The sequence below is a fragment of the Bos indicus genome, chromosome 3, assembly GCF_029378745.1.
Source record: "Bos indicus isolate NIAB-ARS_2022 breed Sahiwal x Tharparkar chromosome 3, NIAB-ARS_B.indTharparkar_mat_pri_1.0, whole genome shotgun sequence".
NCBI classification, from domain to species: Eukaryota; Metazoa; Chordata; class Mammalia; order Artiodactyla; family Bovidae; genus Bos; species Bos indicus.
In genome coordinates this window covers 111,182,713-111,208,340 of record NC_091762.1, presented here as the reverse complement: position 1 = coordinate 111,208,340, position 25,628 = coordinate 111,182,713, and the positions used below count along the sequence as shown (strand labels likewise).

Here is a 25,628-nt window from a genome sequence, read left to right as displayed (position 1 = left end):
GTCAGGGTCTTTTCCAATAGGTTGGCTCTTCACATCAGGTGGCCAAAGTATTGTAGCTTCAGCTTCAGTATCAGTCCTTCCAGTGAATATTCAGGGTTCATTTCCTTTAAGATTGACTGGTTTGATCTCCTTGCTCTGCTAGGGACTCTCAAGAATCAAGCGCCACAATTCAAAAGCATCAGTTCTTCAGCACTCAGCCTTCTTTATGGTCCAACTCTCACATCTGAACATGACTACTGGAAAAACCATAGTTTTGACTATATGGACTTCACTGGTGGCTCAGATGGTTAAGCGTCTGTCTACAATGTGGGAGACCCAAGTTTGATCCCTGGCTTGGGAAGATCTCCTGGAGAAGGAAATGGCAATGCACTCCAGTACTATTGCCTGGAAAATCCCATGGACAGAGGAGCCTGGTAGGCTACAGTCCATGGGGTCGCAAAGAGTCGGACATGACTGAGCAACTTCACTTTCACTTTGACTATATGGACCTTTGTCAGCAAAGTGATGATGTTTCTGCTTTTTAAGATAGTGTCTAGGTTTGACATGGCTTTTCTTCTAAGGAGCAAGCGTCTTTTAATTTCAGGGCTGCAGTCACCATCCCCAGTGATTTTGGAGCCCAAGAAAATAAAAATCTGTCATTCTTTCCACATTTCCCCCATCTATTTGCCATGAAGTGATGGGATCAGATGCTATGATCTTAGTTTTTTGAATGTTGAGTTTTAAGCCAGCTTTTTCACTCTCCTCTTTCACTTTCATCAAGAGACTCTTTAGTTCCTCTTCACATTCTACCATTAGAATGGTTTCCTTGTATATCTGAAGTTGTTGGTATTTCTCTCAGCAATCTTGATTCCAGCTTGGGGTCCATCCAGCCTAGCATTTCACATGATGTACTCCACATAGAAGTTAAATACGCAGGGGGACAGTATACAGCCTTGATGTACTCCTTTCCCAATATTGAACCAGTCCGTTGTTCCATGTCTGGTTCTAACTGTTGCTTTTTGACCCGCATGCGGGCCTCTCAGGAGGCAGCTCAGGTGGTGTGGCATGTTGCGACCCACACAGTCAAAGGCTTTAGCATAGTCGAAATTAAGCAGAAGTAGATGTTTTTCTGGAACTCTCTTGCTTTCTCTATGATTCAACAGATGTTGGTAATTTGATCTCTGGTTCCTTTGCCTTTCCTAAAACCAGCTTGTACATGTGGAACTTCTCAGTTCACGTACTGCTGAAGCCCAGATTGAAGGATTTTGAGCATTACCTTGCTAGCATGTGAAATGAGCACAACTGTGCGGTCGTTTGACATTCTTTGACATTGCCTTTCTTTGGGATTAGAATGAAAGCTGACCTTTTCCAGTCCAAAATGTTCTGAGTTTTCCAAATTTGCTGACATATTGAGTCCAGCACTTTAACAGCATGATCGTTTAGGATTTGAAATAGGTCAACTGGCATTCCATCACCTCCACTAGCTTTGTTCTTAGTAATGCTTCCTAAGGCCCACTTGACTTCACACTCCAGGATGTCTGGCTCTGGTTGAGTGCCCACACCATCAGCATTATCTGGGTCATTTAAACCTTTTTTGTATAGTTGTTCTGTGTATTCTTACCACCTCTTCCTAATCTCATCTGCTTTTGTTAGGTCTTTGCCCATATTTTTGTATGAAGTGTTCCCTTGGTATCTCCAATTTTCTTGAAGAGATCTCTAGTCTTTCCCATTCTATTGTTTTCCTCTATTTCTTTGCATTGTTCTCTTAAGAAGTCTTTCTTATCTCTCCTTGTTATTCTTTGGAACTCTGCATTCTGTTGGGTATGTCTTTTTCCTTTGCCTTTCACTTCTTTTCTCAGCTATTTTAAAGTCTCCTCAGACAATCATTTTGCCTTCTTGCATTTTTTTTTCCTTTGGAATGGTTTTGGTCACTGCCTCCTGTACAATATTATGAACCTCCATCCATAGTTCTTCAGGCACTCTGTCTACTTGATCTGATCCCTTAAATCTATTGGTCACTTCCACTGTATAATCAAAAGGGAATTTAATTTAGGTCATGCCTGAATGCTCCAGTGGTTTTCCCTACTTTCTTCAATTTAAGTCTGAATTTTTCAATGAGGAGTTCATGTTCTGAGCCACAGTCAGCTCCAGGTCTTGTTTTTGCTGACTATATAGAGCTTCTCCATCTTTAGCTGCAAAGAATATAATCAGTCTGATTTCGGTGTTGACCATCTGGTGATGTCCATGTGTAGAGTCATCTCTTGTGTTGTTGGAAGAGGGTGTTTGCTATGACCAGTGTGTTCTCTTGGCAAAACTCTGTTATCCTTTGCCCTGCTTCATTTTGTACTCCAAAACCAAACTTGCCTGTTACTCCAGGTATCTCTTGATTTCCTACTTTTACATTCCAGTCCTCTATGATGAAAAGGACAACTTTTTTGTGTGTTCTAGAAATTCTTATAGGTCTTCATAGAACCATTCAACTTCAGCTTCTTCAGCATTAGTGGTTGAGGCATAGACTTGGATTACTGTGATACTGAATGATTTACCTTGAAAACAAAAAGAGATCATTCTGTCTTTTTTGAGATCGCACCCAAGTACTGCATTTCAGACTCTTTTGTTAACTATGAGGGCTACTCTATTTCTTCCAAGGGATTCTTGCCCACAGTAGTAGATAAAAGGATCACGTGAATTAAATTCACCCATTCCCCTTCCATTTTAGTTCACTGTTTCATAAAATGTAAATGTGCAAAAGGTAACACACTCATAAAATGTCAGTGTTCACTCTTACCATCTCCTGCTTGACCACATCCAATTTACCTTGATTCGTGTATCTAACTTTCCAGGTTCCTATGCAACATTGTTCTTTACAACATCCGGCTCGGCTCTTGAGATACAGCCTGCTCTGTTCCCCTTTGCCTGGCAAATAAAGCCAGTCCTACTTCTCCTCCATTACTCTGTTTCTGTGTTTCTGTTTGACTTGGCACAGAAAGCCAAGATTTTGGCAACAAACCTGGGGGCTCGTCCTGGATCTGACCATTGGCAGGCGGCCCCTCAGGGCCACTCAGCTTGATTGGATGCTTGGGGATTTCTCTCTGCACCAGCTTCCTCCGGGGGAGTAGAAGGTTGGAGGATTTCTCTGAGGTCAGATCGTCAGGGTTCCCCTGCTGTAGGGTTGGGCCTTGGTCACACCCCGTCCACCACCTTGGCTGCGGAACTCGAGGCTGCCGTGGAGAACAGGGCAGAGGTTGCCCTAGCAGCTGCCCGGGCTTTCTTTGTCTTGAGGACACCTTCGTTTTCCCTTCTCTGCATTGCCCCAGACTTCCACTCCAAGAAGACGTTACTTTTGGAGGATCAGAAAGAGGGCATTTGGTACCTCGCAACACACCCGCCAGCAATTTGGTAAGTCCCCTGGAGTGCATACCAGGGCCTCCTTGACCTTGCCTGTTTGGGGAAACTTTGATTCCAATTTGGGGAGTTCTCCCTGTGAAAGGCAACTCCATTTGCAAGGTGCGCGTTGGACAAGTTGCATGTCTAGTGGGACTGGGAAGTCACATTTGAGGGCGTTTGTGCCATTTGGCTTTTGACTTCCAGACATCTCTTTGCCATCCATTTTATTTCTAGTGTGACTTCCAGCTGGCGAGGTTCTGCTTTGGTTTGGTTGGCTTGGTTTGGCTCTTTTGGTTTGAGCACACTGACATCTGGTATAAATTGCCTGAGCTGAAACGGGGAGCACTTCCTCTAAGCTCCCACTCCCAGCATGAGAAGCCCTTTGGAAACATTTTAAGTGACAGGTGGACATACAGCTATGATCCAATGCCCAAAAAAGAGGCCTAAAAATGACCCTCTTACAATTAGATCTTTATTGCCACAAGATGAGAAAATCGACTGAAGTTCCCTAAGGTTCAGGATTCTTCTATAATTAACAGTCTGGGGCTGATCATACCAAGACCCCACCTCCCCAGAGGAAAAATCCCTGCTGGGACAAGTCTGCTCTTGTTATCAGGGCCAATTTGAGCACTGTCTGGTCTAAATTTGGACTGTGAAACTATGACCACAGAAAAAGATGATTTTTTTTTTAACTGTATTGCCACAATATTCTTTATTTTTTTTTCACAATATTCTTTAGACTCCCGAGAAAATTGGTTAAAATTTTTATGAAATTGTCCTACTAGGAGAAGATGCTTTTCTCTCCTTGTGCCTTGAGACCATGGATCTCAGGGACATTTATCTAAACCATCTTTAATTCCTAAAAATGAGAAAAACAAGAAAAAAAAAACAGGAAAAGAAGCCTTAAAAATTTTTGCTTATTCCAACTGTTATTTTTAAACTAGTGTTTTTTTAAACTAGTGTTTTATATTATGATATCTGATTCATGACTAAGTTTGGAAAACAAAGTTATGAAATCTCTTGTTGTGTCTATTTGGATATATGTATATCTCAGTATGTATCTTTGTCTCTTTTTATTGCTTCTGAGATTAATTTGTAAATGAGCTCTATTTAATTGGCTTAAAGAAAAGTACATGCATGTTTAGGTGCTCAGTTGTGTCCAATTATATGGGACCCCATGGGCTGTAGCCCGCCAGGCTCCTCTGTCCATGGAGCTCTCCAGGCAAGAATACTGGAGTGGGCTGCCATTCCCTTCTCCGGGGGATCTTCCTGACCCAGGGATCGAACCTGTCTCTCTTGAGTTTCCTGCATTGGCAGGCAGATTCTTTACCACTGGGAGGTAGGCACTTAAAAATCAAACAATTCTAAGTGCAAGAGAAATTAAGCTAAAGGATTTCAGGTTCATGTGAACTGGGAAATATTCAGTATCAGATTAATACTTGATATTAATGTTTGTTTGTTGATGTATATGTCAGTACTTATAATGACGGTGGTAAAGATTAGTGTTGCTTCAGGCTCTGCCTGTGATAAAAACGTGGTTGGGATTTTCCCTCTTTGACCAGCCTTGTTATGGGTAAGATTTGTTCCATCTTGAAGCCACCACCCCTTCAGGGTATTTTTACAAGACTAGGAGATCTTCAACTATGCCCCCATGAAAAGCAATTGGTATTTCTCTCCCTGTGCCCAGGCCCTCGGGAGGACAAAATAAATAGAGTGGGGAATGGGGAAAAGCCTTTTGAACTTAAGAGGGAAAAATTGAGATTTCTCATTCAGTCTTTATGTAAAAGTTAATTTGTAAATGGACTATTTTAATTGACTTGAAAGTAAGCACTTAAAATTAAATCTATAGAAAATTGGCCAAGATAAATTTTAGGACCCGTGGTCTGGGAAATATTCAGTACGGAATTGATATCTACTATTAAGTGGCTTAAACTTGTTGGTTTGATTAATATAGAAATGTCCTTAGAGTTACCAATGTTAAGTATAGTATTATTGTTGTACCCAGGTATATTAGAGGTCAAATAAGACCTTATTCCATCTTTTACAGATTTGTCAACAAGAAAAGTAACTCAACGTAAAAAAAAGAAAGAAAGAAAAACGAAAAACTTCTAAGAAAAGTAAGATATGTGTTTTTTAGTAGAAGATGTAAGAAATCAGATATTGAATTATGTATGATCAGGATTCTCTGAGATTGGACCAGTTTAGTTGGATAAATGGATTTTTTGTTAGAAATGGACTAGAACAAGACTGGATTTGGTTTCTCCCTCAAGTATTCTTGAAACACTGCTTTTGATGACAGATCATGTGAGTTTCTTTGCCTTTAAGTGATTTGTATTATTTACTTTTGAGATCTATGGTTACTTTGGTTAAGGAATGTGTATTGTCTCACAGTGACTGATGATCTTAATCAAGTGTTTTAAAACTTTTTGACAAGCTTCCTAATATCAAATTTTAATCAAAGTTCTTTTCATTTCCAGCTAGCTTTGGGACACATTAGATGGCCCCCAAGTTGTCTTAAAGAGAAACATTTAGCTAGAATTATTTTGTATGTTAAATGTGATCATTCATAATTCTGGCTACTGTAACCAAGTTTCTTTATCAATTAATCAGATATTTAACCATACCTTTTTGTACTCTGATGCTGTTACAAAAAGTGTTTCATTATCAAGGAAAATGAGTGTTAATCACTCAGTCATGTTTGACTGGGATCTCATGGCCTGTAGCTTGCTTGTCTGTCCATGGAATTCTCCAGTCAAGAATACTGGAGTGGGTTGCCATTCCTTTCTCCAGGGGATCTTCCCAACCCAGGTATCAAACCCAGGTCTCTAGCATCATGGGCAGATTCTTTACCATCTGAGCCACCAGAGAAGCCCTTCATTATCAAAACGATTCATAGGAAGGCATAGAAGCAGTTACAATAGCTCCTCATCAAGGTGATGGTTATGCAAGGATTCCAGCCCAAACTGACTAAAATCAGAAACTGTCCTGCCCTTGGGGCCCCTAGATCACAGTCCAGAGATTTTTACTCCCTGACAGGCAGAGTTGACACCCCTGCTCAGCCTTGAAGCAGTTACATAAGATGGACATCACCCTTCTGCTTCCATTAAGAGTATGGGAGTAAAATCTGGGGGTGGGGGATGAAATAGGAGGGAAGGGGCAGGGCACAAACTTTGAAGGAATGAGGTAGCCTGAGGACATGAAATGGATTAATTAGAAGCAAATCAGTCCAAGATGGTGGACTAGTGCTTGAACTTCAGTATACATTCTTTGTAACATATCAGCAAGCTAAGTGAAGGAGGTCACTTGGTTTTTGAAGGGGGTCACCATTATCTTCATTACCTCCACCATAGTTTGGCCTCAGGTCAAACAACAGGGAGAGAACACAGCCCCTCCCATCAACAGAAAATTGGATTAAAGATTTACTGGCCCCACCTATCAGAACAAGACCCAGTTTCCCCCTCAGTCTATCTCTCCCCTCAGAAAGCTTCCATAAGCTTCTTATCCTTATCCATCAGAGGACAGACGACTGAAAACCACAATCACAGAGAACTAACCAAACTGATCACATGGACCACAGCCTTGTCTAACTCAATGAAACTATGAGCCATGCAGTGTAGGGCCACCCAAGATGGACAGGTCATGGTGGAGAGTTCTGACAAAACGTGGTCCCCTGGAGAAGGGAATGCTAAACCACTTCAGTATTCTTGCCTTGAGAACCCCATGAACAGTATGAAAAGGCAAAAAGATAGGACACTGAAAGAGGAACTCTCCAGGTTGGTAGGTGCCCAATATGCTATTTGAGATTAGTGGAGAAATAACTCCAGAAAGAATAAAGAGACAGAGCCAAAGCAAAAACAACACCCAGTTGTGGATGTGACTGGTGATAGAAGCAAGGTCTGATGATGTAAAGAGCAATATTGCATAGGAACCTGGAATGTTAGGTCCATGAATCAAGGCAAATTGGAAGTGGTCAAACAGGAGATGGCAAGAGTGAACATCGACATTTTAGGAATCAGTGAAACTAACATCCAAAAAAGATGTCCTTTTCATTATAGGAGACTAGAATACAAAAGTAGGAAGTCAAGTGATACTGGGAATAACAGGCAAACTTGGCCTTGGAGTATAAAATGAAGCAGGGCAAAGGCTAACAGAGTTTTGCCAAGAGAACACACTGGTCGTAACAAAAACCCTCTTCCAACAACACAAGAGAAGACTCTACACATGGACATCACCAGATGGTGATAATCAGATTGATTATATTCTTTGCAGCTAAAGATGGAGAAGCTCTATACAGTCAGCAAAAACACGACCTGGAGCTGACTGTGGCTCAGAACATGAACTCCTTGTTGCCAAATTCAGACTTAAATTGAAGAAAGTTGGCAAAACCACTAGACCACTCAGGTATGACCTAAATCAAATACCTTTTGATTATACAGTGGAAGTGACAAATAGATTCAAGGGATTAGATCTGATACACAGAGTCCCTGAAGAACTATGGACAGAGGTTCACGACATTGTACAGGAGGCAGTGATCAAGATCATCCCCAAGAAAAAGAACTGCAAAAAGGCAAAATGGTTGTCTGAAGATGCCTTACAAATAGCTCAGAAAAGAAGAGAAGCTAAAGGCAAAGGAGAACAGGAGAGATATACCCATTTGAATGCAGAGTTCCAAAGAATAGCAAGGAGAGGTAAGAAAGCCTTCCTCAGTGATCAATGCAAAGAAATAGAGGAAAACAATATAATGGGAAAGACTAGAGATCTCTTCAAGAAAATTAGAGATATCAAGGGAACAGTTCATGCAAAGATGGGCACAATAAAGAGCAGAAATGGTATGAACCTAACAGAAAGCAGAAGATATTAAGAAGAGGTGGCAAAAATACACAGAAGAATGATACAAAAAAGATCTTCATGACCCAGACAATCACGATGGTGTGGTCACTCACCTAGAGCCAGACATCCTGGAATGTGAAGTCAAATGAGCCTTAGAAAGCATCACTACAAACAAAGCTAGTGGAGGTGATGGAATTCCAGTTGAGCTATTTCAAATCCTAAAAGATGATGCTGTGAAAGTGCTGCACTCAATATGCCAGCAAATCTGGAAAACTTAGGAGTGGCCACAGGACTGGAAAAGGTCAGTTTTCACTCCAATCCCAAAGAAAGGCAATGCCAAAGAATGTTCAAACTACTGCACAATTGCACTCATCTCACATGCTAGCAAAGTAATGCTCAAAATTCTCCAAGGCAGGCTTCAATAGTATGTGAACCATGAAATTCCAGATGTTCAAGCTGGATTTAGAAAAGGCAGAGGAACCAGAGATCAAATTGCCAACATCCACTGGATCATCGAAAAAGCAAGAAAGTTCCAGAGAAACATCTGCTGCTACTGCTAAGTCACTTCAGTCGCGTCCGACTCTGTGCGACCCCATAGACAGTAGCCCACCAGGCTCCCCCGTCTCTGGGATTCTCCAAGCAAGAATACTGGAGTGGGTTGCCATTTCCTTCTCCAATGCATGAAAGTGGAAAGTGAAAGTGAAGTTGCTCAGTCGTGTCTGACCCTCAGTGACCACATGGACTGCAGCCTTCCAGGCTCCTCCGTCCATGGGATTTTCCAGACAAGAGTACTGGAGTGGGGTGCCATTGCCTTCTTCAAGAAAAAACATCTACTTTTTCTTTAGTGACTATGCCAAAGCCTTTGACTGTGTGCATCACAACAAACTGTGGAAAATTCTTCAAGAGATGGAATACCAGACCACCTGACCTGCCTCCTGAGAAATCTGTATGCAGGTCAAGAAGCAACAGTTAGAGCTGGACATGGAACATCGGACTGGTTCCAAATAGGGAAAGGAGTACATCAAGGCTGTATATTGTCACCCTGCTTATTTAACTTATATGCAGAGTACATCATGCTAAATGCCAGGCTGGATGAAGCACAAGCTGGAATTAAGATTGCTGGGAGAAATATCAGTAACTTCAGATATGCAGATGACACCACCCTTATGGCAGAAAGCAAAGAACTAAAGAGCCTCTTGATGAAACTGAAAGAGGAGAGTGAAAAAATTGGCTTAAAACTCAGCATTCAGAAAACTAAGATCATGGCATCTGGTCCCATCACTTCATGGCAAATAGATGGAGAAACAATGGAAACAGTGACAGACTTTATTTTTCTGCAGATGGTGACTGCAGCCATGAAATTAAAAGACGCTTGCTCCTAGACAGCATATGAAAAAGCAGAGATATTACTTTGCCAACAAAGGTCCATCTGGTCAGAGCTATGGTTTTTCCAGTAGTCATGTATGGATGTGAGAGTTGGCCTATAAAGAAAGCTGAGCACTGAAGAATGGATGCTTTTGAACTGTGGTGTTGGAGAAGACTCTTGAGAGTCCCTTGGACTGCAAAGAGATCCAACCAGTCCAGGAAATCAATCACGACTGAATAAAGGAAATCAATCCTGACTATTCATTGGAAGGACTGATGCTGAAGCTGAAACTCCAATACTTTGGCCACCTGATGGGAAGAACTGACTCATTTGAAAAGACCCTGATGCTGGGAAAGATTGAAGGTGGGAGGAGAAGGGGATGACAGAGGATGAGATAGTTGGATGGTATCACTGACTCAATGGACATGAGTTTGAGTAAGCTCCGGGATTTGGTGACGGACAGGGAAGCCTGGCGTGCTGCAGTCAGTGGGGTCACAAAGACTCAGACATGACTGAGTGACTGAACTGACTGAAACTGAAAGCTCCCACCAGTGGTGGCCCAATTCCATATAAAGAAACTTTTAAGGAAAGAAAATGTAAATCAGGAAGCTTTCAGATAAACTGTTAAGAATGATTTTGCTTTAGAAATATGTCTAAAATATTCTCTCCAGATTGTTGTAACTTGAAATTCTAGAGTTATACTAAATTAAGTGAGGAAAGTTTATTGAATAGCTGGGTCATTTCCAAATAAGATACCGAAACATTAATTACTGAATATTGGCTTCCTCTTACAGAGAAACTAAAGGTATTTGGGCATCCCTCTTGGTTCAGTGGTAAGGAATCTGGCTACAATGCAGGAACCACAGGAGAGGCGATTTCAATCCCTAGGTCAGGAAGATCCCCCAGAGGAAGGCATGGAAACCCACTCCAGTATTCTTGCCTGGAGAATCTCATGGACAGAGGAGCCTGATGGGCTACAGTTCATCGATCGCAGAGTCGGACACCACTGACGTGACTTAGCACACGTGCAATACTGTTCTTTACATCATCAGACTTTCCTTTCACCACCAGGCACATCCCTTGTGCTTTGACCCAGCCCCTTCATTCTTTCTGGAGTTATTTCTCTGTTCTTCCACTGGAGCATATGGGACACCTACCAACCTGGGGTGCTCATCTTCCAGTGTCATATCTTTTAGCCTTTTCATACTGTTCATGGGACTCTCAAGGCAAGAATACTGGAGTGGTTTGCCATCCCTTCTCCAGAGAACTCTCCATTATGACCCGTCCATCCATGGCATGGCTCATAGCTTCATGGGGTTGCACAAGGCTGTGGTCCATGTGATCATTTTGGTTAGCTTTCTGTGATTATAGTTTTCATTCTGGAGTCTGTGGATTGTAGTTCTTGCTTCTTCTGTCTGATGGATGAGGATAAGAGGCTTGTGCAAGCTTCCAGATGGGAGGGACTGACTAAGGGGAAAACTGGGTCTCGCTCTGGTGCACTGGGCCATGCTCAGTAAATTTTTAATACAGTTGTCTGCTGTACTCCTTCCCTGTTTGTTGTTTGGCCTGAGGCAACCCAATCCTAGGGTCTACAAGCTCTTGTTGTTTTGTTGTTGTTTAGACTCTTTTCGACCCCATGGACTGCAGCGCACCAGGATTCCCTGTCCTTCTCTATCTTCCAGAGTTTGCTCAGGTTCATGCCTACAGGCTCTATGGGAGGGCTGTTGGCAACCTCCAAGAGGACTTATGCCAGCCTCCCAAGACTGCTGCTGCCGGTGCCCTTGGCCCTGCAGCAGGCGACAGCTGACCCATGCCTCCACAGGAGACCCTCAAACACTCACAGGCAGGTCGGGCTCAGTCTGTTGTGGGTCACTGCACCTTTCCTCAGAGAAAATGAAGAAAGAGCATTAAGGTATGTGCAAAGGCCCTGAGATTACAAAGAGATTCCTCCATTCTAAGAACTAAAAGAAGGCCACAGTGCTAAAGCACAAACACAGAAGGAAACAAAGGGTGGCAGAGGCCAGATGGCTCAAGACTTTACAGGCCATATTAGCCAACAGGAGATTTTTCATTTATTTTGGGTTGGGCTTCGTTGCTGCACGGGCTTCTCATCTCGGTGACTTCTCTCTTTGCAGAGCACAGGCTCTAGAGTATTTGGGCTTCAGTAGTTACAGAATATAGATTTGGTTGCCCCACCACATGTGTGATCTCCCCAGACCAGGCTTGAACCCATGTCCCCTGTATTGGCAGGCATATTCGTAACCACTGGACCAGCAGGCAAGTCCAGCAATAAGACATTTTTTATTTCAAGACAATGGGGGGAGACTCGGAAAAACCTGGAACCTTTTAAGGCTTGTTTTCCATGTTTTGCATTTTCCAAAGATGACTGCTGCAAGTGGGCAACATTAGAGAGGGGTGAGGGAAGAGTGGGCAGTGTTACACGCCTGATGCATTTAGAGCGTTTGGCCCAGTTTCTGGCACAGAGGAGGCATGCAGTGATGAAAGTGATATTATTACCCCATCACCCAACCTCCCCACCTCCCGAGTGGGAAGTGAAAAGACACCACCTTGGCCCCACAGGCCAACCTAGCTTGTTACTGCAGGACCCAAAGTCTGCTCACTGTTAGGAATAGCAGTTTTAATAGGTAACTGGTGGGGTATCAGGTCCTGGTGCCTGTGCATTCAGAAGGGAGCCTGGGGGGATAACTGGTCGCTGGAAAATACTCCTGCTCTCACCTACCCTACACCCATTAACTGGGAGAACAGAGGGGTCAGTCCAAGCCAGAACATGTCAGAGGTGATGACAAGAGTCGGGAGTGCCTGGGCTAAGGACTGGGGGAACACAGAGGGCAGAGAAGGAGCCAGGGAACAAGAAAGAGCAGAGTGCAGAGGGGAGAGGATGGCAGGTCTATTTGCAGGTCAAATGGCTCTGCAGCAGCTCCTTTGACACGTCTGTTCCCATCTCCCCAGAAGGAGCAAGCCCTTCTCCAGCCCTGATTCCCGCGGCCTTTCTCCCTAACTTGCCAGCTTCCTGAACACGTGCAGTCTGCACTTTCCCCACCCACTTCTCTCTGGCTTCCGTCCCCATCACTCTGCAGAATTCCCTCTAGCAAAAGTCCCCAGGGACCTGACCAGCCTCTCTGACACTAGGTTTCCTCCTCTGCCCGCCCTGTCTGTGCTTTCTCCTCCAAGAGCATCTTTCTGATCTGCTTCTTAAAACATCAGTGCTCCTGAAAGCTCTGCCTGGACCATCATCTCTTCTCACTCCACACACTCTCCCAAAGCCACCTGGTCCACTCCAGTGGCTCCCACCACCTCCTTGGGGCTGGGAACCCCCAAAGTACCTCCCCAGCTATTGCTGCCAGCTGCTGGCTATGAACAGTCCACGTGATCGCCCTCCACACCCAGCACGTGGAACCCTGAACCCACTAACTCCCGAACATCTGGGAAGAACCTCCCCATCATCTTCCCCTCCCCACCTCCAACAACCTGCTCTCCTCCTGTGAACTGTTTTTTTTAACTGGTCTCACATGCCTCTTCTCTCGCACAGAAGGAGCTTTCTACACATACAAGCATCATTGTTTACAGATTCCATATGGGTGAGTTCATCGAGTCACTAAAATTTACTTGTTTAACCCCAAAATCAATGCCTTCGCTGTCACCTGTGGACAGGCACAGGGCAGTGGAATGCTTGAGTTGCCTGATGTGCAAGGTCCCAGCTGAGGCTGAACAAGCAGATGCTTTGCCTTCCACTTTCAGCTGATACTGTAAACAAATGTCCCATGGGAGGTCAATTGGTTGCTATTTTTTCACATTTTGGGGCTTGTGGAGGTGATTCTGCTGTTTAAACTGGCCCCCAAGTGTGGCACTGAAGTTGTCTGGTATTCCCAAGCACAGGAAGGTTGTGGCGGGCCTTGGGGAGAAAATACCAGTGTTAGATGAGTTTTGTTTGGGGATATTTGGGTCCAGTGGTTAAGACACTGTGCTTCCGCTGCAAGGGGGCACAGGTTCAATCCCTGGTTGGGGAACTAAGACCCTGCATGCCAAGGCCAAAAATAAAAAAAGGATAGAAGAATGAGCTTTGTTCAGGAGTGAGTATAGTGCTGTTGGCTGTGAGTTCAACATTAATGATTCCACACTGTATATAAGTAAGGTATGTTTCAAGAGAAACACACATAAAACATGGTTATGTATTGATCAGTTGATAAAAATGTCATGGTCAGAGGCTCGTAGGAACCATCCCCTACATTTCCCCTGCTGAAGTCTCTGGATTTGCTAATTCAGTGTTTGTAGTGACTTACAGAACATCACTACCATGGAGAATGAGAACTGACCATACTCATCTGATCACATAGCCTCCTTCCTTCCCTGAGGCCTCCCTCTGCACAGGAGATAATCCAGACCACTTAGCAGAGTGTTTCAGATCTTTCTTGGTCCAGAACATCCTTGCTTTTTAGCGCCACCACTGATAGGGCCCACATGGGGTCTTATTGATAAGATGGTTCGTTATGTCGACTTCGCAAGCAAGCAAAGAATAAATCACAGTGATCTGAGACTGACCAAATTGCCCAAATGGCATCCTGTTATCTCACTGGCGCCTATCTTCTCAAAACTGAGAGATCACCAGATTCTAGACCTCTGGCTACGTGACATCCTTCCAGAGGGCTTTTCATGGGTGGAGTCTAAGGACTCTGTCAGAAAGGGAGGACACTGGTTCTCCTTAAGAGCCAGTCACCCTCTCTCTTCCCTCTAATAAATTTCCTTTTCTTGTCTGACTGCCCTGCTCGTTCTCTTTTTCTCTGCACTCGCCTTACACCCACCACTCCCTCCTCCAACCCACTCTCCAAAGCTTTTCCATCATCTTTCACTGCAGGCTCTAAGCCCTCTGCCTCAAAGGCCTTTCCTCCTTGTTGCCTCTTGATGAATTCCTACACGTCCTTCAAGACCCAGCTTACATGTCACCTTGTCTGGGTCTTCCTCTGGCAGAACTTGACACTCCCTCTCTGTTCCATGTCTCTTTGGCTCTGATCACAGTGTCATATCCAATCTAGTCACGTGTCTCCTCTCTCCTGTACACGGTGATAGCTTGGAGGAAGAATGCAGAGGGGGTAGTTGTGTGTGTCTCTCTCTCTGCAGAGTGCATGCGCTTCACACATCATTCATTCCATAAACATAAACGGAGGCCTAACATGGTACCTAACAGGCCCCGTACTAGGCGTCCAGGGGCCAGCACTGCCCCACGCATGTGTAGCACTGGGCCCACAGTGTGGCCTGTGTGTAAGAGCGTGTGCGTGTGGGATGTGCCACACTTGCTGTGGACCTGCAGTGTTTGTGGCTCTCGGACACATCGTCCATTGAATTCAGGCCCAAGTGACCTGCTGATAAAGAACATCTTAGAAGCTAACCCAACAGGCTGCATCCAGGCACCAACGAGAAGCCCTCCAGGGAATGCCCTGCCTATCCTCCCCACTCCCCAACAGGCACTGCCTGACCCAGGTTCTGTCTTTTTGTCCCAAAGACATCATCCATCCCGTGAGATTTTATCTGGTGAGCCGTCTGTCTCCCATCCTTTCTCTGCCTTCCTTCATCTCAGGGAGAGGAGGTTAGAAGCAGGGAAAGATGGGGGGAAGCCGTATGGGGACCCACCACATGCCAGGCGTGTGCAGGCAGCTCACACGCCAGAGGCAGTGGCAGGAAAGGCCTCCTCTGTGCCAGGCACTGTCTGGCACTGTGCCTCTGTTGGCTGGGCTAATCCTCGTGCCAACCCTCTGAGGTAGGTAGTGCTACCGTCGCACTGCACAGACAGGGAACTGATGCCCAGCAGGGAGAGGCAGCGGCCAGGCCGGATTCAAGCCACAAAGCCACCACCCTGCACTGCACATGCTGTCCTCACAGGACACACCTCACGGGCACAAGATGTCTCATTGTACACCCAAGAAACAGACCTGAATACACCAGAGGTGAGATTCAAGTCCAGGGTTGTGAGATTCGAGATCCAGGGCTGGACCCATATGTAGTGGTGCTTGAGCTCCAGCTGTAGGGGAGTGAGACCCAGATGCAGATGTCCCCTGCCGTCAGGCACTTCCTTCATCTGCCTGCCCCATTAGACAGGGAGGCACCTGCTCTGGACAGGACTTGCCCACCCCAAGTCCCTTCTACTGGAGCTCCACACATCCTTATACCTGTGTGTCTCTGGGCCCATCTGTGTGCCGGGGGTGCTAGTGGTAAAGAACCCACCTGCCAACGCAGGAGACACAAGAGACGTTAGTTCAGTCCCTGGGTTGGGAAGATCCCCTGGAGGAGGAGGGCGTGGCAACCCACTCCAGTGTTCTTGCCTGGAGAGTCCCATGGACAGAAGAGCCTGGCGGGCTGCAGTCCATGGGGTCACAAAGAGTCAGACACGACTGAAGAGACTGAGCCCACACCCAAGTAGGGAGACCCTGCCAACCGCTCCTAATCCTCTCTTTATCCGTGTAACCTAGCTCCAAACACAGCGCCTGGCTCAGAGCCAAATCTCAGGAATGATTCTTGAATTTAAAGAATGGGGTAGAGAGTAGCTCCTCAGGGCCGGGGTGGAGGGTGAAGGACAGGCAGCTGCTCAGGGGTTGGGGAGGGGCTCGGTGTACATATTTTGGGGAGAGATGGGGCTGTGTATGTAGGGGAGAGGCTGATTTTCTGTGTAAGCCCTTATGCGCTCAGTGTCAGGGTGCAAAGACTGAACTAGATTCCAGCAGCAGTGGGAGCCTGGGCCTCGCGACTGTTCCCTGACATCTGTGCAGTCGTAAGAGGCTGTGCAGCTGGTGCTGGACTTATCAGCTGGTAATTAAGGCCAAGTGGGTGAGTTCCTGAGGGTCTGGGGCTGATCTGTGTTGCGTCTTGCTAACGACAAGCCCCTAAAAAATGTCTATTGGTGAGGACTGATTTGTTCATTCAACGGGTGAGTCCCACCTGGAACAAGTTCAACTATTTCAATGCCATCTGATGATAATGTGAAAGCTCAGGGCCGTGGAAGCCCTGAGATGAGGCCCTAAGCCATCTGGGGCTGCACAATCGGGGAAAGCTTCTTGGAAGAGTAGGCCAGGCAAGGAGAAAGATGACGGAAAGGCATTCAGGTGGGGGCTATAGATAGGCAAAAGCATGTGGGCTGGAGACAGAATTTCGGACTCAGTTCCACAGGTCACTGAAGCCGTGAGAACGAAAGGCCCTGAAGAGTAACTGGAGAGGGAGGAGAGTCTGGAGCAGCCCACAGAGTCCCAGGAAGAATCAGAAGGAATTTCTGGAGAAGACAGGCCTTGGCTCCTCCCACACAAGGCCAGGGATGGGAAGACAAGCCGGGGGTTAGAGTGGACCTGTGGTTTTCCCCAAGAGGATGCCAGGATTTTTAGGCTCAGTGCCCTAAAAGGAGGGCAACCATAAGTCTCCTGGGCCTCAGGAGAGGCAGTCCTGGGAGGCTGGGGCCCAGCCAATGGCAGTTCCCAGCCCAGCTGCTCCTCCTCCTGGCCCGAGGCACACCCAGGCTGCCTGCCGAAATCTGCGGGCTCTGTCCTAGGTTTTCCCAAACACCCTCCCTGGTTCTGACATGAGTGCCGGCTGCCCGCCGAGTTGGAGTGCTGGCGGCCAGGACCCGGTGCCCAGAGAGCCCTGAGGAGTAGTCGCTCAGGTAAGGCCAAAGGCCATCTGTGTCCAGAGGTGCCCTCCGCACACCTGGCACACCCAGATGTGGGAAGACTTCGCTGACTGCGAGTCAGGGGAGTGGCCGGGGCACATGGCCATCCTGACGGTGGAGAAGGGAAGGGCGCCTCCCGCCCCTGCTCTGGGTTCTCCCCCTTTCTCCTCAGCTGTGAGCAGAGGTAGGAGCCAGGGACTGAAGGGGAGAGGGGCTCACAGAGGGGCCAGGAGCTGAGCAGGTGGGGCATCCCTGCCTGGGCCTGCGAAACCCCGCCCCCTCTCTGGGTTGGGCTGGGCAGGGAGCCCCTGGGCTGGAGCCTCCTCAGATGCTCCCTGAGAAGCTGCCAGGGGTTCCGCCCACCTCAGGCAGGACTGAGCAGAGACCGGCGGGTGATTCAGAGCAGGGGCCCCATGTTCAAGTTGTAGGTGGTATAGACAGGACAGCAGACAGGGTAGGGGGCAGAGTCACTCCAGCCTCCCTCCCTGTGGATCTGCGGGGCTGGGGCAGGGACTGCGCACAGCAAGCAGCTTCCCAAAACCTGAGGAAAGGGGCCCAGACCCAGAGCGTGGTCCATGAAGCTAGCCTGCCTGGGTTCCAATCCCAGCTCTGCTGCTTACCATCTGTGTCACTGTGGGCAAATGGACTAAGCTCTTTGTGCTCCACTTTCCGCATCTGTAAACGGGGAATAAAACCTGTACCCTTTTGTACAGTTGCTGTACTGATTCATGCCAAGTGCTCAGATAATCTGGGGGGCGGGGCGTGGAGGGGAGAACAGCATGGTGACCTCCGATATGGAGCAGACTTGGAAATGGCAGCAGGAACCCCTTAAAGCGGGAGGCTGTGCAGACAGGCTCCCTGAGGTTCTGGGGAGCCCAGGGGGCTAAGACCATGCTGCATGCATCAGTGGACCCCCCAGGAACCAGACAGAGCTTCCAAGAGCACACACAGGCACTCCTCACTCTGAACCATAGTCACGTTGCCTAATTGGAGATAAATTGGATTCCTATGTGTTCACAAACTCACCAGTAGAACTGACCAGAGTGGCATTGCTCATTTTGGTGTCTTGACAAGGCTGTCCCACAAGATGACAAAAAAAAAGTTTCTGTGATCAGAAGAGTTGGTGCAGTGCTACCTATTCTGACCCCTTATTCATAATGTGAATGTATTCACAGGGTCAAGCAAAGGGACCTGTTTAACTTTGCACTGAACACAGTGCTTGCCTACCTTTCTTAAACATGGAATCCTTCTCCTGGCTTCTGTTGCCAGGCCACTGAGCAGCATTCCATGGAATGCCAGTTTGGGAAGCACAAGAACACGAGGCTCCTCTATGAAGCCTAACATACAAAGAGAATCAATGTTCCCTCCTTTTTTTTAGCTGGTTTGCCATTGGCCTTGCTTCAGATGCATCACACATGAGCAGGACAACTGTCTGGATATTTCTAATGTTAGACCAGATGGGAGTTTGGGGACAAAGTTCCAACCTTCTCTTTAGCCCCATCTCCCAAGCCGAGTAAAAGGCACAGAACAGGTTCCCTTTGGGAGGAGGCTGCCTAAAGGGAGAGAGCCATGTTCAGAAAGGAAAAAAAAGTCATTCCAAAATCTGGACCACTGAGGAGGGGGAAGGGTCAGGGTTAGGACAGACAGGGAAGGTAGCATTAGCCACCCCCTTAAGCCCTGGGAGGAGCAGGTGGCTTTGCTTACTTTTATGGGGGAGAGTTGGTTCTGGGCTGAATTACCTGTGCTCCGGGCCCACCTCTGCACCTGATCAGCTGTGACCCTGCATAACCCCTCTGAACCTTGGTTCCCCCGTCTGTAAAGGGGACGAGGATAGAGCCCAGCTCTGCCATGGCCATGAGGATCAAAGTTAATGACCCGGTTCTATAAACCAGGAGAGGGAGTGCTCTCTAAACGTGGGAAATGACCATCATCCTCTCTCCGCAGTAGCCACCAACACCGGGGGCCACCATGAACTGGGGGATCTTCGAGGGGCTCCTGAGCGGGGCCAACAAGTACTCCACAGCCTTCGGGCGTGTCTGGCTGTCCCTGGTCTTCATCTTCCGCGTGCTGGTGTACCTGGTGACAGCCGAGCGAGTGTGGAGTGATGACCACAAGGACTTCGACTGCGACACTCGCCAGCCGGGCTGCTCCAACGTGTGCTTCGACGAGTTCTTCCCCGTATCCCACGTGCGCCTCTGGGCCCTGCAGCTCATCCTGGTCACGTGCCCCTCGCTGCTTGTGGTCATGCACGTGGCCTACCGCCAGGCCCGGGAGAAGAAGCACCAAGAGGCCATTGGGAAGGACGGCGGGCGCCTCTACCTGGACCCCGGTAAGAAGCGGGGAGGGCTCTGGTGGACATACGTCTGCAGCCTGGTGTTCAAGGCCGGTGTGGATGCCACCTTCCTCTACGTGTTCCACTCCATCTACCCCAGATACACCCTCCCCCGAGTGGTCAAGTGCCAAGTGGCCCCGTGTCCCAACGTGGTGGACTGCTTCATCTCCAAGCCCGAGGAAAAGAACATCTTCACTCTCTTCATGGTGATCACGGCCCTCGTCTGCATCGTCCTCAACCTGGTGGAGCTGGCCTACCTGGTGAGCAAGAGATGCCGGGAGTGCCTGGAGGCCAGGAAAGCCCGGTCTGAGAGCCTGGACCACCGCCTGGACTGGGTCACCTCTTCTTCCAAACAGGGCGATCTCCTCTCAGGCGACCTCATCTTTCTGGACTCAGATGTTCCCCCTCCACTCTTACCAGACCACCCTCAAGACCACGTGAAGAAAACCATGCTGTGAGGGGCTGCCTGATCAGGCCTGGGTTGGAAGGACCCAGGAGCCAAGGTGCAGCCTTGGGGGTGCGGGTGCTGAGCTGAGAGTAGGGGCAGACAAGAGGGAGAGTCAGGCGGCCTGGGTTCAAATCCTTTCTCCCCAAGTTCCTGCCACCTGCACCAGCTGTGTGACCCTACGCGAGTTACCACCTGGAGCTGAACCTCGGTTTCCTTTTGTGTACAATGGAGATGATGAGCCCTGCTGAGCAAAGCCGGCGCTGTGAGGAGGGCTTTAATAAGAGAATATACACGCACATGCCTCCAAAGTGTGGGGTCCACGGTCAGGGCTTAATAAAATTCAGTTCATTCACTGATTCAAGGAGACCTTTGCTCCTTCAACCTTGGTGAGCTTTATTGACTCCTTTCATCAACTTTTCGGCCCCTGCACAGGCTGCACTTGATCTAGCCAGGTAAGGACTGACGTGACTTAGCAGCAGCAGCAGCAGCAGCAAGAGGACCCCCAGCACTCCTGGGGGGTCATGCTCCTTGCTCTGGGTCAAGTCTAGCCTTTATCCCCAGTTGCAGTTTTTAGGCCCATGGGTTGTCTGCAAAGAGAATAAAGCTTAGTGAATAAGCAGTTGTGTGTCTCAGGGGAAAGTTCATGGACTTCTAGTCATAACATTTGACTTTGAACCCAAGTTCCACTGGGACTCTGGGAGAGCAACTGCAGCTCCTCTCCAAAGTGGGTTAATAATATCGAGCCGGTGGGATGGCTGTGAGGTGGGATGAGCTCCCGGCTTCAGATGAGGTTAACCGGCTGTAAAAGGCCGCATAAATGTTAATCACTGGTATTAGGAAGTGCTCTATAAATGCTTGTGGGAAACGAGACAGAGGAGCCCCTCCCTGGCTGCATATTAACCTTCCCTATCCCAGGCTCAAGGCCTGTCTGCAGCCCCTGCCGGGTCAGGCTTTTATTTCCCCGAAGCCCAGGCCCATGGAGGGTGGACTGGGAGGCTGTGCCTGGTCCCATGCCAGCTGGAGAATTTCATGCTGCAACCTGCATTCCTTGTCTCCACCTGGGCAGCGGTGCCGTACCGAGAGGAACGGAGGGTGGGTGGATGGGTAGGCCCTCCCACCCCCACATGTCTCACCACCACTCAGATACGTCCTGCCAGAAGCAGGGAGCAGGAGGAGGGGCAGTGCAATCCTGGGCTGAATCAAGATTGCCCCTTTCCATAGATGTGAGCTGCTGAGGGTCTCACCACCAGGCTTCCAGAGAAATGGGTAGGAGAGAGGCCTAGGGACAAGAGGATGGGGATATTTAGGCAACGGTGTGGGAGGCAGGGGCAGGAAAAATGCCATTTGGTGCTAACCTGGGCCCAAGCATGAACATACCAGGCTCTGGTGCCTGCTCAGGCAGTTTCACCTGTATACCTGTCAGCACGGCAAGCCAGACCCAGCCATACCCACTGAGCTGCAGAGAAGGCGTGGGCCAGCAGAGAAGAGCCACAGGTGTTTGCCCTGAACGCATGCCCGGGAAGTCCGCCCACCTGTCTGCCTGCCCACCCAGTCACTCCCGTTTGGCTCACTAGTTCGGAAAGCCCCACCCAGCAGGGGAGTGAGGAACAAAAGCTGCCTCCGGGAGGTCCCCAGGCAGACGGGCAGACACGCCAGCCCAGGGCCAGGAGAGCGGCTGCTAGAACCAAGCAAGGTGAGGACCAAATCGGGCAGGAGACTGAGCTGGGAGGCAGAGACCAGGTGGGCTGAGGATCCCAGGGGACCGAGGGTGGTAGGTTGGGCTTTGGGAGATGTAGGGGCAGACAGGATCTCTGGAGAAACTCCAGGGAAGCCTGAAGGAAGGGGAAGGACTGTCCTGCCAGACCAGAGGGAAGACAGGCGACTGGAGATGAGATAAAGTAAGAGGTGGGATGAGGAAGTTTCACTGGGTTGAGCACACACAGAACACACAAATGTCTACTGTGTGTTCCCTGGTCCAGGCTCGGTACCGAGTCCTAGGGAATCAGAGATGAATGAGATATAGAGGCTGCCCTCCAGCAGCTGCCAGTCTGGCATGCAAAACAGGTAAACAGACCATTTACGTACCCGTGAGGCACTCTGCCAGGACAGATGGAGGAGGGTGCTCAGAAAATGTCCCAAAGGCACCAGGTCTGAAGATGGCTGATTCCTGAGTCGGGGCAGGGCAGGGGCCAGAGGCAGAGTAGGACAAGATGGCACTCCAGCTAAGGGGTGTGGAGGATGGAGCACGCAGGACATGGCCTGAATGACACAATGGCCCACATGGGCAGCAAACAGCCAGCAAGCCGACGGAGAAGGAAGGTGTCTCTGAAAGTAAAGGTAGATAGATGGAGGGGGGAGGACCATGCCAGAATCTTGCCTCTGTCCCTTCCCCAATGCCTCCCAAAGGCTGGAATGGTTAGAATTCCAGAGAACCCACTGGGGTGAGGACAGTCAGCCCTCAGGCCCAGCGCCGAAACAGGAGGTGGCAGGATGATACCAAGCCACCGTGATTCCAAAGAGCCTGTTTGCTTTGTAAGGGAATGTCGGGTGGGGGATGTCCTGGAGCCAGAAAGAAGATGAGGGTAGATATTATCTGAGGTCTGCACAGGGCCTGGCTCAGGCCGGTGCTCACTTGGAGAAAGTTGAAGAGTAAAGATACGTTTCCCTCAGACTTCCCCGGTGGTCCAGAGGTTAAGACCCCAGACTTCCACTGCAGGGGGCAGGGGTTCAGTCCCTGACTGGAGAAGTTCTGCATGCTGTATGGTGTGACAAAAAAAAGAAAAAAAACAGATACACATCCCTCCCCTCCTGCCCGGTCCAGCCCGGCAGCCCGGCAGCTGGCCAAACAGTGGATCATCCAATCCACACTTTTTTACTGTTTCTTTAGAAGTTAGGTGACACGTAGACACGTAGAGCTGAAGGCTGGAGTCAGCAAGGTTGGTAGGCACATCATTACAGGATGATTACCCTTCACGTGCACCTATTACTCTATAGAATGAAATATGTCCTGACTTTGGAACTGGAAGATGGAAGCTCAAGACCAGCTCTACCACTTCCAGCCATCCGCCTTGGGCGGGTGCCTCTCGGGGCTTTAGCTCCCTCCCTCTGAATCTAGGACAACGGCAATCCCTACCCCACCAAGTCATGGCCAGTGTGGACATGATAACACGATGGTTGTGAAATCATGTGCCCATCACGCCCTTAATGAAGGTGCCCATTTCCAGGTTCTTCCAGCCCTGTGACGCCAGGGGCCAAGATCGTCCACTCAGGGAAGCCAGGCCGGGGTCAGCATGAATTGGGCGTTCCTGAGGGACGTGCTGAGCGGGGTCAACAAGTACTCCACGGCGCTGGGCCGCATCTGGCTGTCCGTGGTCTTCATCTTCCGCGTGCTGGTCTACGTGGTGGCGGCCGAGGAGGTGTGGGACGACGAGCAGAAGGACTTCGTCTGCAACACCAAGCAGCCGGGCTGCCCCAACGTCTGCTATGACCAGTTCTTCCCCGTGTCTCACGTGCGCCTCTGGGCCCTGCAGCTCATCCTGGTCACGTGCCCCTCGCTCCTCGTGGTCATGCACGTGGCCTACCGCCAGGAGCGGGAGCGGAAGCACCGCCGGAAGCACGGGCCCCACGCGCCGTCCCTGTATGACAACCCGGACAAGAAGCGGGGCGGGCTCTGGTGGACCTACCTGCTGAGCCTCCTCTTCAAGGCAGCTGTCGACGTGAGCTTCCTCTACATCTTCCATCGCCTCTATAAGGACTACGACATGCCGCGGGTGGTGGCCTGCTCCGAGTCGCCCTGCCCCAACACCGTGGACTGCTACATCTCCCGGCCCACAGAGAAGAAGATCTTCACCTACTTCATGGTGGCCACGGCTGTCCTCTGCATCCTCCTCAACCTCGGTGAGGTCTCCTACCTGGTGGGCAAGAGGTGCCTGGAGATCCTTGGCCCCAGACCCCGGGGGTCTCGGCGCCCGGCTCGCCTGCTGGAGGCGTGTCCACCATATGCCCTCTCCCCGGGGGAGCACCCCCAAGATGGGAACTCTGTCCTAATGAAGGCTGAAATGACCACGGTTGATGCAGCTGGGTTTCCATAACTGGTGAGGTCAGCAGCTGAGACCACCAGAGCCTCTGCCTGCTCCAGAAAGCCACCACAGGGCAGGTGGGGAAGGCAGGTGTGGAGCTCCAGATGCCGACCCAGGGACCAATGCTAGGAAGCAGTTTGTTTTCTGGGTCCTGAGCCCCGGGGGAGGCAGGTTGATAGCTGATGGGGACTTTAGTATATGGAAATAGGGTATGTCAAGTCCTTAATAAATATGATTTTCTCAGTACTTTGCAGATTGGGGACAGGGAGGGATGGGAAGGAAAGCGGGGGAGGGGGGGTCACGATGGACCTTGGAGAGGCGGCCAAGACCACTCAGTGGGCATCTGAGTCCTGGAACCTCAGATCCAGGTTTACCCATCACACACACACCCACACACACACCCACACACACACACTCCCACCACACACTCCATAGAGCATGCCCCCACGAGGTGGTGGGAAGCCCAGAGGTTGATCCAGTGGTCTCTGGACTCTGCAACCAGCTGGTCAAAGCAGGAGGAGAGATCCTAGGAGACCCTGTGCCAGTAAGAGTTGGTGCCCCTCAGCTAAGTGCCCATGGCTCCCCCATCCAGGCCTCTCTAACCCTGCCCAGCACAGGTACCCAGGGGTGAGTCCTTCAAAGGATGAGGGGGAAGGCCTGGTGTGGGTGGGACAGCGCTGAGAGGGAGTCCGGGATGGGGCGTCTGCCTGTGTGTTTAAGAGGCCCATCCCCACGGGCCAGGACCCATGGAGCGCCTCCAAGCTGACAGGTTCTTCACAGATCCTTAAGGCTGAGGGACTTCTCTTTACTGAATACACAATCCTTCCACCCTACACACACCACTCAGATCTCAACAGCTCCTGCAATGAGCTGGACTAGCTCGAGTCCCAGCACCCACACCAGTCTGACTCATGGGACAACCCTCTGGGAGACCCCCAGGCACCTCCCATTCAGCAACCCCTAAGCTTACCATGTCATCTTTCCCCAAACCTGCTCTCCTCAAGCATCACCGCCCACCCACCCCCTAACACCCCACCATAAACAACACTGCCACCCACCCAGTTGTCCGAGCCAGGAACGGGTCTGGTGGCATCCTCCGCCCCTCCCCACCTCCCAGCCCCTCAAGGCCCACATCTCAGTGTGGCACAGAATCCCACTAATTTCAGCCCCTGAAAGTTTCCCGAGTCTGCCTCTCCTCTCCCACCCCATAGCCATATCCCTCCCACTGGGCCTCTCCCCCTGCCCTCCTTTACAAGGACAGAGTGGCTGTGTACAAATCTGACAACAACACTCCTCCGGCTGTGAAAGTCCCTCCACTACGACCACCGTCCCCACTGCCCTCCACCAGGCCCTGTTGACCTCCCCAGCCTCACAACACCCTCTCCTCTCTCCTGAAAAGTGAAAGTCTTACTCACTCAGTTGTGTCCAACTCTTTGTGATCCCATGAACTGTAGCCCACCAAGCTCCTCTCTCCATGGAATTCTCCAGGCAAGAATACTGGAGTGAGTAGCGATTCCCTTCTCCAGGGGATCTTCCTGACA

General features: G+C 49.4%; 2 protein-coding genes across 7 annotated transcripts; both read left to right on the top strand.

The window, feature by feature from the left end:
• The first annotated feature begins 3,114 nt into the window (after positions 1-3,114).
• Positions 3,115-20,374, top strand: GJB5 (gap junction protein beta 5). Of its 4 annotated transcripts, XM_070786885.1 has the most exons (3): positions 3,115-3,378; positions 5,414-5,483; positions 19,173-20,374. In XM_070786885.1, exon 3 carries the CDS (start codon positions 19,197-19,199, stop codon positions 20,016-20,018), a length of 822 nt encoding a protein of 273 aa, XP_070642986.1. In that variant the 5' UTR covers positions 3,115-3,378; positions 5,414-5,483; positions 19,173-19,196; the 3' UTR covers positions 20,019-20,374. The 4 variants fall into 4 exon arrangements, with proteins under 4 accessions (XP_070642986.1, XP_019813468.2, XP_019813466.2 ...); XM_019957909.2 differs by lacking the exon at positions 5,414-5,483 and having other exon boundaries at positions 19,176-20,374; XM_019957907.2 differs by lacking the exon at positions 5,414-5,483.
• On the top strand, positions 20,375-24,333 carry GJB4 (gap junction protein beta 4). Of its 3 annotated transcripts, none has more exons than XM_019957912.2 (2): positions 20,375-20,460; positions 23,233-24,333. In XM_019957912.2, exon 2 carries the CDS (start codon positions 23,299-23,301, stop codon positions 24,097-24,099), a length of 801 nt encoding a protein of 266 aa, XP_019813471.2. In that variant the 5' UTR covers positions 20,375-20,460; positions 23,233-23,298; the 3' UTR covers positions 24,100-24,333. The 3 variants fall into 3 exon arrangements, with proteins under 3 accessions (XP_019813471.2, XP_019813469.2, XP_019813470.2); XM_019957910.2 differs by lacking the exon at positions 20,375-20,460 and adding an exon at positions 21,403-21,701; XM_019957911.2 differs by lacking the exon at positions 20,375-20,460 and adding an exon at positions 21,403-21,748.
• Positions 24,334-25,628: the final 1,295 nt, after the last annotated feature.